Here is a 19,178-nt window from a genome sequence, read left to right as displayed (position 1 = left end):
TTGCATAAATCACTCGTGCTAACTCGCAGTTTAAAGATGGATTCCACCCAGAGGTGCTAAATCATGGGAATGTTAGTGGGCAATCTGGCACTAAGGTCTTGTGTCATAAACGTCCCATGTCAGCAGATGCCGACTCTGTTGGTCCAGTGGTGCCGGGACTATAATATAGTCCAACAAGGTTCTGGTGGTTCCAAAACAAACTGAATGACCAGAATGTTGTTCCTTGCATTCTGTCAAGACTTCAGTTTATTTTTACATCGTTATCTCTGTCTCAACAAATTTCCTTCATTCGATTGTGTTATGAACACAAGGGCAAAGACGCAGGTTTTCCATGGTGTTCCCAATCACCAGTCCTCAGTCCTTCACAATGCCTTTCTGAAGTTCTGAAGAGTCTTCTAAAGAGTCTTCTGAAGACTCCCAATAGCAGTTTCCTTCCAATTTATTTGAAGATGCTGGTCAGGAAGTGACACTACTGCTGGCCTCCGAATGGACACATGCAGTCCCATTACTGCTCCATGTCACTGTCCAGGCTGGACCCAGCCTCCAACTTAGGGACTTATTGAGATGTCTAACTCTGTGTGTCTGCCTGACTCTAGATCTGTCCTTGTCTTCCTTTCTTCTGCAGCAATGTACTCAGAATGCCAGTTGCTAATAACATGACTGGTGGGCAGGCTCTGCAGCTCTGCACAAACACTGTCAGCTGTGCTTACCAATCATTTGACGGGTAAGTTCCAGGGATGGCCAAGTAATATTCTCATTAGAACTGGTAGGTGGAGACCATGGGTCTCATGTATCAAACTTTGTGTGAATTTCCTCAGGAAGAAATACGTATAAACAAAAAATTGGCATTCGCAAAAAAAGTTCAGATTTATCCAATCTAGTGTATGCACATACTGTATGTACACAATTTCCCATTGATAAATTGGATCTTATCAATGTGTGCACTGTACATACACAAGCCTGAGAACCTTCTCAGTTGCCCTAACCCGTAAACTATAAATGGTCAATGGCAATTAACTAACTGCTAATAATATGCAAATAAAGCCTTTTTAATTGCTAAGTCCGACAATAGCATCTGTAAATAAAAAATCACGAAGAGGAATTTTGAACAGTGTAAAGTAGAGGCACGACAAAACGTTATATGTGAAGCTCTAATCACATTTAATGTATTGATGTACATTTTCTGCCTATTTATTTATATCACATGCATATATTCTACATCTGTTTCTAGCACTTTTGTACTATTTTACACTTTGGGATTACATGCCAAACCACACTTTGTTGTGTGTGGAAAGGTGTGTGGAATGACAACACCACCGCTGCTAAATTTTGAAAGCTCTTTTGAACGCACTGTACTCAAGATAATCAAGAAGTGGTCAGATATGAAGATGGGGGGGGGAGAAATTGCTTGCAGCTTACAGGGCCTTTGTGACTGTCAGAGGCAACCCCACACTTCACCCTCCAATTCCAACATGCCAATGGCATCTGCAATATTCCTAATGTATAACTGAAGCTGATATGCTACAAAGCCTAGCTAAGGTAAAAAATAAATCTCAGGTCTCTGATCGCATCTTACATATAGTTTGAAAAGAGATGAGGGATATTGTTTGCCGATCGTTAACTTTTACTATTTCAGAAATCCTTAGCTGCTGGTGTGGTACCTTCTGGGTGTAAACATGCTGATATAACGCCCATATTCAAAAAAGCGGATCTAGCAAACTATAAACCAATTAGTTTAACTTGCATAACTGGAAAAGTAATGGAAGCTCCAAACGAAAATGGTTTCAACCTGGATTCAAATAACATTTTCAGGGATAGCTGACATGGAATTAAGAGAGGTAGGGCCTGTTTAAAAAAGCAGCTTGAATTCTTTGTGGAAGCTATAAGGGAAATTGATTGTAAAAAGGACTACAATGTGATTTACTTAGATTTCCAGAAGGCCTTTGGTGTTGTCCCCCACAAATGCCTCCTGCTTAAGCTAAAAGCAGCAGGGATTTTAGGAACTGTAGCAGCTTATGTTGAAATTGGTTAACAGACAGTAAGCAGAGGGCAGTTATTAGAGACACAATGTCTCAGTGGGCCTCCGTTCATTGTGGGTACCCCTGGGTTCAATTTTAATACACTAATATATGCAGTAAATTGGTTACATTTTCAGACAGCATCAAAGTGGGTTGTGTAGAAAATACTGAATAAGTGGCGCAGAGGCTGCAGTGTGATCTTAATTTTTAACTGGGCTGATACCTGGCAGATGGAATCTATTGTAGACAAATGTAAGGTAATCCATGCAGGGAGCAGCAATACAGATATTTTATGGGTTCCACTGAAATAAATGAAGCTTATTATGAGAAAGACCATGGTGTGTATGTTGATGCTTCCATGTCCCACTATCGCAAGTCTGGGGAAGCAATAAAAAAGGCCAATAGAATGTTGTGTTACTTCTCTAGGTGTGTGGAGTTTAAGACAAGGGAAGTGATGCTATGATTATATAATTCCTCGGTAAGACCCAACCTAGAATATTGTGTGCAGGTTTGGTCACCATACCTTAAGAAGGACATTGCTGCCTTGGAAATCGTTCAATGTAGGGCTACACGAATGATTCCTGGTCTTAGAGGAATTATTATTATTATATTATTGTATTATGGGGAGAGGTTAGCTGAGCTGAATCTGTTCAGCCTTGAACAGAGGAGATGTTCTTGGTATATAAGATTCTAACAGGTCTGGATGCTGTTCAACCAAATAGTTACTTAAATATTAGCTCAAATACAATGACTTGTGGCCATAGGCGGGAGCATATTTTAAATTGAATTTGAGAAAGGACTTCTTTATATAGTGCGTAGTTAGAGTATGGAATAGTCTTCCTGTAATTGTAGTGCAAACTAAAACTGTGAGTTCCTTTAAATCAGAGGTAGATAAGATTTTTAACTTTAAGCTGCTAGTTGAATTATCTACAAATGAACTTCTTATGTTCTTATGGATATGGAATGTCCAGTAGGTGATTTGTTACTTTTTAACAGGGTCGGCCCAATGGGGGCACACCCCTGACCGCACACGACCAATCAACACACCCAACTAAAATGAACACCTTCCAAAGGATATTGTTGCCGGAAATCTTATCCATAACTGTGACTGATTATGTGAAGGAAAAAAGAAACCTAGATCAATTTCTTTTGGTCCCATTAATTCATTCATATCCCAAGATTAATTTTCCCAGATTGTAATCAGTGAATTACGTGATTTGTTGGTGTTTCATCTACAACAAACCATATTAGAGAAGCCTGGGAAAAGACTTGGGAGTAGAAGTGTCTGAAGAGCTATGAACTGTCCCACACCCATCTTTGTTCAAAAAATACTTGTCCCAGGAAAATACAGATATAAAAATTGCATAGAGTCCTCAATTTAATTACTAATCCAAATTTTATACATCTGTATCTTCAATGCGTGACAGGTATAAAATTACTATGTTCAGTAGTACATGTTTTTTCGTTCTGCCCTAAACTGTATGAGTATTGGGACAAACATTTTTTATATGCTTTTCAAAGTCATATGATGAAGGTGGTGAGTTTGATTACAAACTACAAATTTTTTTTATTTATTTATTTATTTATTTTTTTAAAGAAAACTATGAAGTTGCATATAACACCGTTTCCAGTAATGTTACATAGTTGTAACAAACTTTATGCTTATTGATGTGGCACAATTAAATGTTTTGTTCTATACAAATGGAAAAAATTGATTTGGAAAAATAATATATAATTTTGCTATTAAAGGGGACCCTCTACTGAACATTTGAATAATCAAAAACTTCTAAGGGAAATAATACATCTGGAAGCTTCTTTCCTTTACCGTCTGAAATTATGTGTCAGCTGTCAAATGTGTTTTGCTAAAACTTTAATTATGCTAATGTTAAAAATACTTTAAAATATGTTAATGATAGAATGTATTGTCGTGTGTTTTTACTTTGTTTTATAGGTTACTGTACTGACCCACGGTGTAAATAATATATGAACAGAAAAGTTCATTTTGATGTGTAAATATGTCATGGGCTATTTAATCTGTGATTAAGATGACGTACAGTATGAAGTACGCTTGTGTAATTTAATGTTGACTTCACAGATTCAGAATAAAAGCAACACTGCATGCATTAAGGTCTGCCTTTCTTCCCAGCTTGCGTTTGTTTCTCCAACGCAAATCTCTTGGGAGGAGGTGGTTTTAAAATTGCTGCAGGTAGGGGAGCACTGATGAAAAATATACAACAGGTCCAGGAATTTATCTAGCACAAAACCGCAAGGTTGCTCAGAGCGAAAAACAGCACTCTCTGCTGGGGGATACAGGGGGATGCCAGGTTACCAAGGGGGTGTATTTTTGAAATGTTGCTAATATTATGGATGGCATCCCCCTTCATCTGCCCTCAAATCATCCACTGGGAATGCCTTATTATGCAGTGTTGTGCCACAGCAGTTGAGTGATAGTGATGTGGTACGTGAAACTCAAAAGGAATGAATAAAGAGCTGACCTAGGCCATCAAGTTTGAGCAGGTGGTCTCTCATGAGCACATAGTTATAAAAGAATTACTCTTGAAAGTCTACATCGGCTCATATGCCACTGATCATCACAAACAAATATTGTAAGACAAATTTACTGATCCCGGGTGGAAATTCTTCAGTAGCAAGGAACGTACAGTTGAAAATGCATTTAATGCAAAATGGGCAACATGCAAAGACATGACACATAGTGCAAACAGTAAACAAGTAAAAAAAAATGTAGGGGTTCAAAACTTGTTTCCTTATCAAATATATGGCAACCGGATTTAGATTCAATTCACCTTAAGAGGATATCACAGATTGGATTCCAAGTACTTAGAATGCAAATTCTTGTTATCAGAAATTCAGCTGTGACTAGTCATAATGCGCATTTCTGATATCATAAATTTGACTTTAACTAGTTAAAATGCATATGATTGATACTGGAAATTGAATTGTGACTAGTTAAAATGCCAATTCTTGATATCAGAAGTTCGATTTTAGATTCAAAACATTATTCATTACAATGGGAGTTGGAATTTGGGGCTAATTAAAATGGCAATTACTGATATTGTAAATTCAACAGTGGGGTCTCTCCCTCTATCTTCAGGTCTGACCACAGTTTATTTCGGGTGCATTGTGCGTTCTGTAGAGCTGATGGAATTTTCTTCAGCAGTGCTGCATTCAACATACCTTGGTGACCCTGTGGTAAATGTACTGAATACCTGCAGGGTAAATAAGCAGGTGTCGAGGGTTGTTGCTGTGGTTTAAACATTCCTTGATTAATGTGTTTCTGGAGTTTTCAGGGAAATCAGTGTGAGAGCTGTACAGTACAAGGCTGACATGGGTTACAGCCTTTGTAAATAGTAAATTCATTAAAGCACTCATTTGTGTAGTGTATGTACATGCAATTCATTTTGTTAGAATGCATTTTTTTTCCATCACTATGAAATTTACGCAAAGTTTGATAACTGAGAGTCCTGGATTAAACTCTTTGTTCCATTTGTTCTTTGTTCTTTGCTTCCATTTAATCTGGCACTGAAGTGACATTTTCAAAATACATAGTAAAGAACATTTTGGAAGCTTTCTGAATATTGGGATTTATGTTATCTATCGTATATAATTTTAATTTCTTAAATTCAGTAACCGTATGATTCTTCCCCTGCCAGCTGCTGATCTTTTTCGCTCTGTCTCCGGTCCCTGCGTTTTTACTTGTCTACAGAATGTGTACAAACAAATGTACAAAGGAAAGTACTGGTAATGGCCCAAAGAAAGGGGGAATTTGGGCTATAATGGAGATAATGTGATGTACTATAATTTTCTTTTCTGTATAAATGTAAGGGTGAAAGATGTGCTAAGGATCTGAGCAGGGTGGTTCTTTGGAATAGCTGACAGCCTTGGCCATAGTGCTTTTGAAATAATAGAGGGTTCCCATGGGAAAGTTTCGCTCTCCTTAGTCTCTGCTCATGTCAGAGCTCATAAAGAAACAAAAGAAAGAAATTTCAGATTGTTCTCAAAAATGTTGGAAAAATGCTTCGTTAAATTTTGCACTGCTCTCTGTAATGAGTATCCAGGGCTGTACAGATGTAATTGAGTCTGACACAAAACCTCTGGCCGCTGTGAGAGTGACATGTCATGCGGAGGAAAGGTATTGAAACTTGCATCCCACAAATATCAAATATTCAGGGCCGCAGTTTACTGTGCATCTTTTTGTCAGTGCCTGTCTTTCAGCTGCAAATATTTAATTTTGGCTGAGTTGGCCAAACACATAACCGAAACTTGATGATATTCAGATTTCTGGGTTCCTTCTGCTTGTGTTTCTTTGAAAATGTGGGTTTGGCTACAGGATCCGGTGCCGTGGGTTCAAAGTCCAAAAAGTTGCATCTGCGCCCCCCCAGAGGCCAGGCTACAGCTGGGACAGTCACGTTAAGTCCCCCCTCTCCTCACTGGACAACCTAGAGTATCCCAGAATGCCTGCCCGTAAGAGGGCGCCCAAAACAAATGAGCTGGTAGGAGACCTTGCCCCCCAAAGCCAAACAGGGGTCAAGATCAGAGACAGCATCCGGGAGAAAATATCCCAGTGGGAGAGCAAGAACGAGGCTGCCTTCGCATCCCCAGCACTGACCGTGAAAGTACCAGAGGCTGCGGGGGACGTGGATTGCAAAACCTCAGAGGAACCAAAGGGACAAGACAAGAGGGTCGCCATCTGGGAGCAACAAGAATCTGGGAAGGAGAACGCAGGAAGGCTGGGGGGTTCAAGGCCCAGATCCCATGAGGCAGCTGGGGGAAGCAGGGAGCAGATGTCGGGGAAGCAGAACCATGGGAAAGCGGTGAATGCTTTGCAAGAGAAGTCAGTCCTAACTCACGTCAAGAAGCTGGAGCAGGATCTGAAGGAGGGGCCAGGTGACCCCCCCGCAACTCGACCAGAAAGCTACTTCTGCCTTCCCCATAAGGAGGAGCTGGAGCAGGCTGGCAGGGAGGAACAGGAGCCCATATTCGGGTCTCTCAATGGCACGAGATCCAAGAGCTCCCTCTGGGGTCACAGGGGGAACCTGGAAGGCAAGGCCAAAGAGATGGCCATCAACCCTGTCCCCAAACCCCAGCGCACCTTCCAGTACCCCGTGCCTGCGGGGGGCTCTCACCCAGCTTTGTGCAAGGAAAAAGCACAGAGGAACCTCCCACCACTGCCCTCCGCAGCCCCTCCCTCTCTGGGGGTGAACCTAAGGCCCCAGCAAGGAGGAACAGGGAAAGCTACCCACAGGTAGGGGGAGGAGAATGACCTTTTAAATCTTAAAATCACAAGGTTGTCTTTAGGTTCAGTTTAATCTACGTCACATCTTTTATGTAAGTGTTTTACAGTTCAATTTTTAAAGCACTGTTGTGATGTATTTATTGATGAGTGTGTGTGTGTGTGTGATGTAGGAAGCAAGGGATGTTATTTGGTTCCACTCTTGACTGAAATACATTTTGTCTTTTTCCCCTGTGCACTCCTAACAGGAAGTCAAAAGAGTTTGAAGATGTTTTATGGTGCTCTCCCCGAGATGGCAGGGTGGAATGGTATGCCCAAGCAAAGCTGTCCCTCACTCACACCCAGTCAGAGGAGAACATCTACGAGGACATCCTAGGTGAAGCCCAGAAACACGTGGTGCGGGACATGGATTGGGGGGGGGGCTATGGAAGTGGCATGGGCCTATGGTTTCTTTTTTTTTGGGGGGCTTGTAGGCCATGGGCTGTTTGGGCAGAATTCGATATGTCTATGTAAATATCCAGGAACAAATCCATCCATCTAATCATCTTGCAGCCACTTAACTACAAGGTCATGTCTAGGAACAGGTGGGATATTATGTGGAGTGTCATTTACCTGCTGCTTTATGCTTATCGCACTTCCTGCTTTCATCCATGCATCCAATTTCCATAACCATGTATTTTATACACTGTGTGTATTTTACCGTGCTTCTTGTGTGGGGGGTCAGTCAGAATGTCTGTTTGGGCTGGTCATAGTTTCAAGGTCACTGCACGGGCAGAGACATCACCTTACACAGTTAATCCAAGTACTTTACATGAGGTCTGTGTGTGTGACCCAGACAACTGATGCCATGATGTAAATTGAAAGGTCAGTCTGGGAGCTTTGACACGATGGAATGTCACCCTTTATCTCCAGGCTCTGGATTTGTGTGTGATGATGTAATAACCCATGTATTGGGGGCTACTCAGTGCTGACTTATGTTAACCCCCACAGACCTCCCTTCAAAGGAGCACCAGTATGAAGACATCCAACTGGATGCAGGTTGCCTTGGAAACGGAAGCTTCCGGCCCCTATCACCCCCATCCCCTGCCCCATGCAACCCCACACCGGTGAGTAAAAGACAGAGGAACAAAATAACCAAGTTTTTTGTGTCAGTTCAGCAACATTAATTTGGTAACTATTTACCAAAGACTCACTAAGAACAATTAAGAGCAGGGTCAGAGCAGGTTAGTGCAAGTGTTTTCCCTTCCAAGAATGCACCTTGTTCCACAGGTGTCCTCCAGGCGGGGACTCGTAAGGCAGAATACGGATGGCCATAGCCACTGTCTTCAGGACCTGCATGGACCCAGTCCCCCGTCCACCCCCAGCAGCCCAGACGACACCCCCCATCTCTCTGGGAACCCCTACAACCGCAGGCAGAGGAAAATCTCCAAGGTCGAGAGCCACACACCGAAAGGCTGTTAGTTTGAGTATCAGTATTAAGGATATAGACCAGGGGTGGGCAATCTTATCCTCAAAGGGCCAGTGTGTATGCAGGTTTTTGAGATCACCTTTAAGTCAGCTATTCAAACCCAGGTGTGAGAGCTCTTCGGGCAGTCCTCTACGGGCAGTCCTCTACGGGCAGTCCTCTACGGGCAGTCCTCTACGGGCAGTCCTCTACGGGCAGTCCTCTACGGGCAGTCCTCTACAGTCCTCTTCAGCCCTCTAACTAGTAATCTAATTAGGGAGATGCAGTGAAAACCTGCATATTCAGCGGCCCTTTGTGGATAAGATTGTCCACCCCTGATCTAGACACTGAAAGGCTGTATTTTGAGTATCATGGAGGCTAAGGATCCAGACACTTAAAGGCTGTAAGTTTTTTTTTTTTATGCAAGTATCATGGGCGTTAAACAGGTAATACACTTCTAATTGAGTCCATTGAACAATAATAGTAATAATTATAGTTGTGTGTTGGTCCACAGCTAGTGATCAAGATCAACAGCATCTTCGAGGCACGAAGGGGCAAGAATCGTATGAAGAGGATCTCTCCATCCACAGAATCCAGCTCTGGCAGAGGTGTGCGGTCAGGCCACCATGTCTTCCCATTGTCCCATGTCTCATTGACCTCGCTTCTCTGCTCCAAAGCCTCTGTCTGTTCCTTCCTGAATGCTGGACAGCTCCCTCTCAGCCCTGTAAACAATTTCCCCCACTTCGTGTTTCACAGCTAGTGAAGATTGTGGTAATGGGCACCACCAATGAGTGTGGGAATTTCATTCTGTGTGTGTGCGTGTGTGTGTGTGTGTGTCATTAGGTTAATATTATATTGTGGGGACCAAACATCCCCCACAATGTGATAAAAACCAGTTATTTTGACATTATGGGCACCATTTTTGTGGTCCCCACAATGGTCAATCAAAAAACTAAAAATGCCAAAAGTCTTATATTTAGTTTGTTTACTTATGTGAAAGTTACGGCACGGTAGGGGTTAAGGTCGTCATGTTGATATTAGGGTTTTGCCCATAGAAATGAATGGACGGTCCCCACAAACATGAGTACAGGTGTGTGTGTGTGTATGTGTGTGTGCGTGCAGTCCAGGTATACCTTACCTTGTGGGGACCAAATATGCCCACAACGTGATGAATACCCATTTTTTTTACCTTATGGGAAAACTCAATTTTATAAAAATCCATGACTGCAATGAAAAAACTAAAAATGCAAAAACTCTTGTATTTATTTGGTTACTTATGGTTATTGTTAGGGTTGGGTAGGGGTTAAGGTAGTCATAGTTAGCATTAGCATTTTTTCCATAGAAATGAATGAGCGGTCCCCAAAAAGATATGATTACTTGACTGTGTGTGTGTGTGTGTGTGTGTGCGTGTGTGTGTGTATGCTTGTGGCTGGCTGTAGCTAAATGGGGCTCTGTCATGTTTTTAATTCTCTCTGGGTACTTTTCTTATCAGATGAGAACAGTGAATCAGAGACCGACACGGACGACAGACAAAAAGGTGAGCAGACCTGTGTGGATTGATGGGGCTGCTCATGTGCAAAGGAGACGGACATACACTGACACACACAGGCCAAGGGCAAAACTCTGGGATGTTTTTCCTGTGTTTTATTCTGTTTAAATTGCACCACTTATTTATTTAACATACTTTTGTAGCAGTAATAACATAACAAATTGCATACTGGCCTGTAGTTGGGATTTTAATTCTATGTACAGCAGAAATGCTCCTCGGGCATATAAGTATATAATCACTAGTATGGCTGTGTTGTGAGAGCTGCTCGCTAGTGCGGTTGCGTTGTAAGCGCTGCCCACTCACTATTACGATTGTGTAGTAATGGCCGTTCATTAGTATGGCCGTGTGAGCTATGCAGTAGATTGACTATTGGGAGTGTAGTCTACTGATTTGTCACAGTACTTGCACACTTGGGATCAATGGGAACGGTCTGGGGTACTGATAGAGTCCCAGTGTCACATCTCACACTAGCTTACCCTCCTTTCCATGGGCAGCCGACAGCCAGCGGCTGATGTCGGTCCAGGCTGTGCTGAGGCAGATGGGACGGAGCCGCCTCCTGGATCGGGATGCACTGGACTTGAATGAGAGGAAGCTATTTGAGTACTTCTTGGTGGTAGCACTGCAAAAAGCCAAGAGCGGGGCTACATATGTGCCTGTCGTCATACAGCAGTTCCCCCTCAAGGTAAGAATGGGAAGACAGATAAAAAAATTGCTTTATAATCTGTATATTATTAATTTTTATGAAAATTAAAGTCCACTCATCTATTTGTTATCTCTTTTTCTGTGCTTGTGATTGGACAATGTTGTGATTGCATACTGGAGTTCTCTTGTTTATGATTGGGCGCTCTCTTTTTTCTGAGGCAGTGATTGGACAGTGCTATCTGTTGTTCGTTTTTGTAATTGGATGGTGCTGAATGTTGCTTATGTTTGTGATTGGACTCGCAGCTCGAGAGGAGCTTCAAATTCATGCGGGAGACAGAAGATCAAGTAAAGGTCATTCCCCAGTTCTGCTTCCCAGATGCCAAGGACTGGATACCTGTCGAGAGTTTCCCCAGGTCAGACCCTGGCTCTGAGTGATGGGGGTGTGATTCAGTGTGCACAGTGGCCAGCATCGCCTTTAAAACATCTGAACTAAAACTTAGGACATGCAGACTTCAGTATAAGTAAGCAGTCTGTCTGTAGCCTCGAGGTTTGTTGTGTTTTAAACGTGCTACATGTGGGTATACGCTACGGAAGGGAAATTTTACTGAGAGAAAATTCTGTCACTGTAAATTTTATTGAAATAGGTGATTGATGAAAATATAAGGAGGGAAAAGCCAAAATCAACACACATTTAACTGCCTGATTGTATTATGAAGCCTGCCTTAGTGTGACTCTGTTTAAAAGTGTCTAGCCATCAGAGGTCTGTCCCTGTTCATGACCATCGAGCCACGACTGTTTCTTTAGCTCCCAACTCACCCATGTGCTGATACAGAGATGTCACCCTGTTTCTCAGTCCACTTAAGAATACTCCCTTATTCCAGCGAAACCTTCTCATTTGTCTTGACCGGCGAAGACGGCAGCAGACGGTTTGGTTACTGCCGCCGCTTACTGGTAAGTATGGTGTGTTCACTGGGAATGTTAAGCAGGGATCAGCTATGGGACAGGTTCCTTTCATAAAACGATTTGACTTGGGCCACAGCCCATCTTGACCACGCTCCGTTTGCCCAGTGGTACTTTTAAATATGTGTTTGAGGGCTTTATTGTGCTAAAACAAAACCACTAACAGCACAGCAAAGTTGGTGGGTGTCCAGTGGGACAGAGCCAGGCTTCGGTGGCCTAACCATGTCCTTGTGTGACATCCCCTTGTAGCCCAGTGGGAAGGGAAGGCGTCTGCCTGAGGTTTACTGTATGGTGAGCCAGCTGGGCTGCTTCGACCTCTTCTCTAAGGTATCGCCATGGTGTGAGGTGCTGGCGTGTGTGTGTGTGTGGGTGGGTGGATTATGTGATGGAAAAACCTGTGATTTTGACATTGTAGGGACCATTTTCCAGGAAACTCAATTTTTTTAAAATCTGCAATCAAAAAAAAATTTGTATTTTCTTTGGCTATTTATAGTGAAGGTGTGTGTGGATTAGGTGTATATTACATTTTGAGGACCAGATGTCATTTTGATGTTTTAGGTACCATTTTTCAGTAGGGTCATCATATTGGGGTTAGAATTTTCCCCATAGAAATTAATGGAGAGTTCCCACAGAGATATAATTACAAACCTGTGTGTGTATCTGTGTGTATGGGTCCGTCCGTGTATGTGTGTGTGTGTGTGTGTGTGTGTGTGTGTGTGTGTGTGTGTGTGTGTGTGTGTGTGTGTGCGCGCGCGCGCAATGGCTAGAAGAACACCATTTCAATTCCCAACTCTCTCCTCAGGGGCACTCCAACCATGTTATATATTCATTACATTTCACCAGTTCAATAATTAGTTAAATAATACAATAAGGTATTGATTATACCAGCGATGTCAGACTCTAGTCTTAGGGTTTTCCCTGATAACTCCTTGTGCTAATTACCACACAGCCCTTGAGCTGAATCATTTGAGGTGGAACAGGGAAAGAACTAAACTACACAGGTATCCGGCCCCCCAGAGCTGGAGTTTGACACCACTGGATTAGGCAATCATGGTGCCCTAGTGGTTGAGTAAAAATATTGTTGTATTGGATGGTTACTGTAACACTAGGGTAATTTTAGGGGAAATGGTGACACACTTGAAATATCATGGTGTTACACTAGTATAAAGATCATTTAAACATCATTTTCATTGCCTTAGACTTTTGCAAAGTACTGCATATACAGTCAAAGAGGGTTCTCTGGGTGCGTACATGTGTAGCCAACCCCCCCCCCCCCCCCCCCCCAGATTCTGGACGAGGTCGAGAAGAGAAGGGCTCTCTCACCTGCTCTGGTGCTTCCTCTCATGAGGGGCATCCTGGAGGCCCCATTCCCAGCCCCGGGCCGGACCATCCCCGTCAAGAGCTTCCTGCCAGGCTCCGGCACCGAGGTGAGGGCATGATAGACACCTCACGCTGTTCTCAGGCCCTCCTTTTCCAGGCCAACCAGCAGTCAGAACATGGAGCACTTTCTGTCACACCCATGTGACAGATCCAAAGGCTGCGGTTACAAGTCAAAAGGGGAAACCCTGCTGTTCAAACTGCTCCGGTACTGCTTTGGTGTGCTAGCCAAGCCATTGCACTTCTGCCGTGACCCTGCTGACCTCTCACCCCAGTGACCCCTGTCTCCGTGATAGGTGATGGAGCTGCGTCGGCCAGCGGACTCCCGCCTGGAGCATGTGGACTTCGAGTGCCTCTTCTCCTGCCTGAGTGTGCGCCTCCTCCTCCAGGTCTTTGCCTCCCTGCTCCTAGAGCGCAGGGTCATCTTCACCGCCGCCAGGCTCAGGTGTGGCTCTCCTTGGTTGGTTGGTGAATATTTCCTGCCAGCAGGTGGCTTGGTGACAAAGGGTGAGGTGACCACCTAATCCATGTCAGGAGGGACACTATGAGCTACTTAAGGTTTTACAGGCTAAAACTGAACAGCTCCTGTGCTCAGCTAAACTGTCAAAGCTCATAGTGTCCCTCCTGATGTGGATTAGGTGGTCACCCTAGCTCAGAATGACACCTTTTAACCCTAAGGATTTCTGATTGAATTGAGTGAGGTCTGCAGTTTCCCTATTGTGGGTCATTTTGGATAGAATGTGTCCATACTGACCTCTGGCCTGTCAAATCCCACATATAGAGACTTTAGTCTTTATGAACATGCATTTGCAGAGAAATGTACAAAGGCAGATGTCCTCAGAAAACACAATAAAGTTAAGAAAAGTGTGCTCTAGCATGATAGATGTGGAGCATGTTTTCTTCAGACAAAAATAATGGGAAAGTACACAGGCTGAATTACCTTGGCATTAATGTTAAGTCTGACTGGCAAGTATGCTGCCCTCATCTGGCCAGACCAGCAACGCACAGCCTCTGTTCATTTCCGGTATTTAAGTATTTTAAAAACAATTTGTATGTAGTGCAATTTAAATGCACAATTCATTTTATGACACATATGCATCAAAATTCATGCTTTCCAAAAAGACTGAATACTCCAGTGTGGGATTGTTTCTTATTAAATGAAACTTAAATGAAAACAGATTTGACGCATACTGTACACATTAGCTTCACAATACAGTTTATATTCACTTGTCAATAACATGCCTTTGTAATGTTTCTATTAATTTTGTTTGTATAAAAAGTACTTTTCGCTCAGTATAGCTGTCCCTTTCCACCGACTTTACATAACGTGGAAAAAATACTGCAGGTTTTAGGTTTTAATTTTATCGAAAAATGACAGTACACTGCCCTCCAGTGGTGAAACGTCAAGGAAAGACGAATAGCATTGTCACAGGCTGAATCCGCCATAGTCTATTAACAAGATGTGTTGTCCTGGCACATTTTACAGGGTTATGTGTATAGTTGTTGCACCGTGAGAGTCAGGATCAGTAACATTTGGGTATCTGCAGCTTTGTGGATCAGAGAGGATTAGGGTTAGGGCTGAGCTTGTTTGGCCTGATTGAGGCAGCTCACTGTCTGTCTTTTTCGCTTCTGTATTAGACCAGCGGTCATGTCCATCTTTTTTGTTCTATATGGGTAAAATATTTGCTAAAGAAGTGAAGGAATTCGCTCCTCTCCACCCGGACACTAATGCCTCTGTCACTCTTTCCTCATTCGGTGCCTCTTTCTCCCTTCTTTCTTCCCTCTTTTACTTCCTCTTACCATCTCCTACTTTCTACTTTTCTCTCTGTCTCTCTTCCACTCCTTTCTCCTTTCCCTCTATCCCATTCTCTCCCGCTTCTCCCCTGCCCCTCTCCCCATCCTCTTCTCTTTCCCTTCCCCTCTCCCCTTCCCTCTTCTGCCAACCACTTCTTCTTCCTTTTTTCTCTCCTTTTGCCTTTCTCCTCCTCTCCTCTCCCTTCCCCTTTACCCTCCTCTCCGTCCCTCTTCATCGCTATCTCCTTTCCTCTACCTCTTTCCTTGCCTCCCTCTTTTCCTTGTCCCTCCTTCTCTCTCCCTCTCCCTCTCCTCATTTCCAGCACACTGTCCCAGTGCTGCCACGCTGCCGTTGCCCTGCTCTACCCTTTCACCTGGCAGCACACCCACATCCCAGTGCTACCACCCGCCATGATGGACATTGTCTGCACACCCACCCCCTTCATTGTGGGTCTGCTGTCCCGCTCACTGCCTCAGCTAAAGGAGTTACCCCTCGAGGAGGTGAGCCAATGCACTGTTGCCCCACTGCCCACGTGAAGAACAGGAAATATAATCCTGATATCTTCCATATTCATGATTCAATAATATGAGGTGGTCCATATGATGAGGCCTTCTGTTTGTTGATTTTTCCATCTTGCCAGCAGAGATGGCACGTGTTTCTGCCTGTCCGCCTCTCCTTGTGCCTCAGCACAGTCAGAAAATAGAGTTTTTGCCAGGAAGTGACATCATTTCCTGCTCCGTCCACAGGTCCTCCTGGTCAATCTGGACAGCGGCCGCTTTCTGCGACAGGTAAAGCCATCTCCTTCTGAGAGAGGACGTCTCTGATATAAACATCAATCTGCGGTCACCAGAACCTGTCACAGATGACTGATCAATGCCTGTAACAATAAGACTTTGTTTAGCACTCAGGTTTATAGAGCATGTAGAGCTTGTCCTGGGATCAGTGGCCAGACAGTGTCCTCCTAAGTGCATTTTGGTAATTTTATACTTCAGAAAAGTAGCGGTGGTCATGAGTAATGGAATTCTGTAAAGAAATTGAACTTGTTCTATGTAGTCAGTAATCCCTTTGACTTGTGAGGGTCTAAAATCTGAATCACAGATCAGAAAAGAGCATTAGAGTCTGATAGCCATTTATTATTTTTATTTAAATAAGCTGATTTGAATGTCTGATTGTGACGACTTTGTGTTGCTCTCGTTTTTAAACTCTGACTCCTGTGCTGGTCTCTCCCAGCTGGGTGACGAGGACTGCATCCTTCCCCACAAGCTGCAGGCTGCGCTGGAGCACATCCTGGGGAGGAGGACAGAACTGGCTTGCGAGAGCTCTGAGCTCCCCAGCGGTGAGTCACATGGGCATTTCTGATGGTGTATGTCATTCAAACGTAAGTCACTGAGCAGTTTCCTATTGGCTGGTTGTGGTCCATCCACCAAATAACCTTGAACTTAGACAAAGTTTCAGTGCAAAACACAGCACCAACCCATTTGGACTACAGAGAGGACACAAGACTCTGATCTTTCTTGAACATTCTACCTTGTCCTTCACAGACTCCAACTCCCTCAGCATTGTTGTCTCTGAAACTTTTGTGCGCTTCTTTGTGGAGATGGTGGGCCATTACCCACTCTTCATGGGCAACACAGAGCGGGAAGAGGATTCCTCTTCCTCCTCATCCTCCCCCACACCCTACTGCCTGCAGCGCAAAGCCTTCCGCAAGGCCATCTACTCTAGGAGCCTGCGCCGCTTTCTGGACGTCTTTATGGAGACACAAATGTTCTCAGGCTTTATCCAGGAGAGAGAGCAGCGAAAACATGGGTTAAAAGGTACTGTAGCAACACATGGTTTGCAGTGCATTTTGGGAGTGTTACAAGATGCAGCTATGTGTGTATCTTTGGATGAACAGTGTTGTGTCTTTAAATTGGGTCGGCAGGAGTGATAGGATAAACTCTTCAAAAATTCTTCAAAACCCAAAGTGGGTGGCACTGTGGTTCATCATTATTGATTATTTTGCTGGTCATCATTGGTCAAAACCAGGGAGTGAATGACAGCAGAGTAACCCCACATACCCTGCGTTCAACAGATTCAGTTTTCTCCTTTCTAGTTTGCAGTTTGTTTTGCATGCCACTGCTGCAGCTGCTGTTGTTAGTGGTGACTGGCATACCCCCCACTCCCAGGTCTGTTTGAAACAAGAGTTCAGGAATACCTGGATTCCCTTCCTTGGATTGAGCATTGTGGCGTCAACAGATTTCTCAAAGGTCTAGGTAAGGGAACTGGTGTATCAGTGACCAGCCTAACATATGTATTACTCTTGGTCTTGTACCTTTGACAGGGTTTCCTCACACCACTCTCAATTTTAATTTCAGGTCATAAAATGAAACTTCTTTCCAGAAAATGAGGCTCAACCAAGGAGCCACTTTCTAGACTGAACGGGAACGGCATCCTAAAGTCCTCTGGATGAAGGCTGACCCTCTCAATGAGACACTTGTCTTTATGAAAATTGTGGTACAAATGTGGTTAAACCTGAAAATCACCTCCATCTACTGCCCATACGGCGTCTCCACTGTCAACCCCAACAATGAGGACTAATGTGGGTGGAGTCTTCTTTTTTTAATGAGATTTATCATTGATTTGATTTTGGACATTTTGCAGTGCATTTTTAAAATACATTGGTGTCTTTTTAAAAATTGTTAGTGTACAGTTTTCAGTGGGATTTAACATAGGACAGCTTGTTTTTTTCAGCAGATTTAATTTATATTCCAATTTTTTTTCTTCACTTAAAATGAAGTCCCCAGCAAGTGATCCGTTTATCAGTTAAATGCAATGCAAATCCCACTCTGGGTCACAGGATTAGGGTTTCAGTAAGCTCTGAATGTTTAAGGTAAAAAGTATATTATATGGAAGGAAAAGGTGTCAGGGGAGGGAAATTATTGTGATAATCCTTGCGTGAGAGAACTGAAGGTTGTCAGGTAAACATGAGGACACTATAACTAAACCGAAACAACAGAGATGGTGCCTAAATGTTGGGAAAAGACTAAATGCAGGAAATTTGCTTTGTTTAATTGATTTCTAAACATACTGTGAGAATCAATTAAATAATGTTGAACAAAAGATTACTCTTTTATCCATTGAACTTCAATGATCCATGTTTCATGATTTTATGGAAATTACAGTAAGTCACCAACCCACTTTATCAATTCATGGTCCTCACTACAGTAAATTATTCAAGTCCATAATACATCACCACACATGCTTTTGTAGAACATGCAAAGCCTAAAAACATTAACTGAGGTGTAAGACTATTTTCTTGAGATTTTAGCATGAAGAATAACATTCTTATCAGATGGTAAAAATGTGATTTTAAAAGAAAATTACCATCTTTCAGGGCGTGAGATCATAGCTACCCACAGAGCTGCCAGAATATTCATGTTTTTCTGGGAAAACCAAAAAATGTAGGGGTGGCACAGTGGTGCAGTGGTTAGCACTGTTGCCTCACAACAGAGTTCAAGTCTCCACCATGGCTTCTGTTTCTGGAGTTTCCATGTTCTCCCCATGTCATTGTGGGTCGTTACCTACCTTGTGCCGGAGCCTCCAGGCCGGGCACCAGACTGCCCCAGATGCTAAGATAACCAAACCAAAACCATTTTCAATAACCGTTTATGCAGGATGGGGTTGCCCTAAGCCTGCAACCAGTAGCAGAACACACGAGGGAGGGCACGCCCTGTTACAAGATGCTAGTCCATCACAAGGCACGTGCACACAAAGGCTATGTAGACCGCTTCCTTCGAAGGATGCAGCCCTGAATTCAGACACAACAAATCGCACAGCCTATGCTATAAGACAGTGATTCTCAATCATGTTTTCATTACAACCCTGCCTTAGGCTCAGATGACCCATAACTGGCTAATAACGAATGTGGCAGGTTGAAAGCAGTGTGGGCTGGAATAAAAACATTCTGGCAGGGGGTGCTCCAGGAAGAGGATTGAGAACCACTGCTATAGAGTGTATACCGTAGACCCCAGGCCAACACAGGGCACCAATGCTGATAATCAGGATTTTACCCTAAGTGCATGTATTCTAACAAACTAGAGTAACTATATCCAGAGAGAAGTAATCCACACAAGAATGTTAAGGACAACACCACCATTAATATC

At 43.3% G+C, this 19,178-nt stretch overlaps 1 protein-coding gene across 2 annotated transcripts in view; it reads left to right on the top strand.

The window, feature by feature from the left end:
• The window catches only part of LOC125738424 (DENN domain-containing protein 2A-like), a 28,435-nt gene extending 10,300 nt beyond the window's left edge, over positions 1–18,135 (top strand). For both annotated transcript variants that reach the window (XM_049007337.1, XM_049007338.1), the window contains exons 2-20: positions 626–724; positions 6,367–7,281; positions 7,518–7,645; positions 8,260–8,375; positions 8,539–8,700; positions 9,228–9,321; positions 10,206–10,250; positions 10,757–10,944; positions 11,208–11,317; positions 11,786–11,855; positions 12,114–12,191; positions 13,151–13,291; positions 13,538–13,686; positions 15,359–15,536; positions 15,783–15,824; positions 16,267–16,372; positions 16,578–16,850; positions 17,202–17,288; positions 17,391–18,135. In XM_049007337.1, coding sequence (XP_048863294.1) covers positions 626–724; positions 6,367–7,281; positions 7,518–7,645; positions 8,260–8,375; positions 8,539–8,700; positions 9,228–9,321; positions 10,206–10,250; positions 10,757–10,944; positions 11,208–11,317; positions 11,786–11,855; positions 12,114–12,191; positions 13,151–13,291; positions 13,538–13,686; positions 15,359–15,536; positions 15,783–15,824; positions 16,267–16,372; positions 16,578–16,850; positions 17,202–17,288; positions 17,391–17,422 — 3,013 coding nt within the window. In that variant the 3' untranslated portion in view covers positions 17,423–18,135. The remainder of the gene's footprint in view (positions 1–625; positions 725–6,366; positions 7,282–7,517; positions 7,646–8,259; positions 8,376–8,538; positions 8,701–9,227; positions 9,322–10,205; positions 10,251–10,756; positions 10,945–11,207; positions 11,318–11,785; positions 11,856–12,113; positions 12,192–13,150; positions 13,292–13,537; positions 13,687–15,358; positions 15,537–15,782; positions 15,825–16,266; positions 16,373–16,577; positions 16,851–17,201; positions 17,289–17,390) is intronic.
• Positions 18,136–19,178: the final 1,043 nt, after the last annotated feature.

Source organism: Brienomyrus brachyistius, chromosome 3, assembly GCF_023856365.1.
Source record: "Brienomyrus brachyistius isolate T26 chromosome 3, BBRACH_0.4, whole genome shotgun sequence".
NCBI classification, from domain to species: Eukaryota; Metazoa; Chordata; class Actinopteri; order Osteoglossiformes; family Mormyridae; genus Brienomyrus; species Brienomyrus brachyistius.
This window is presented reverse-complemented; position numbering and strand designations above follow the sequence as displayed.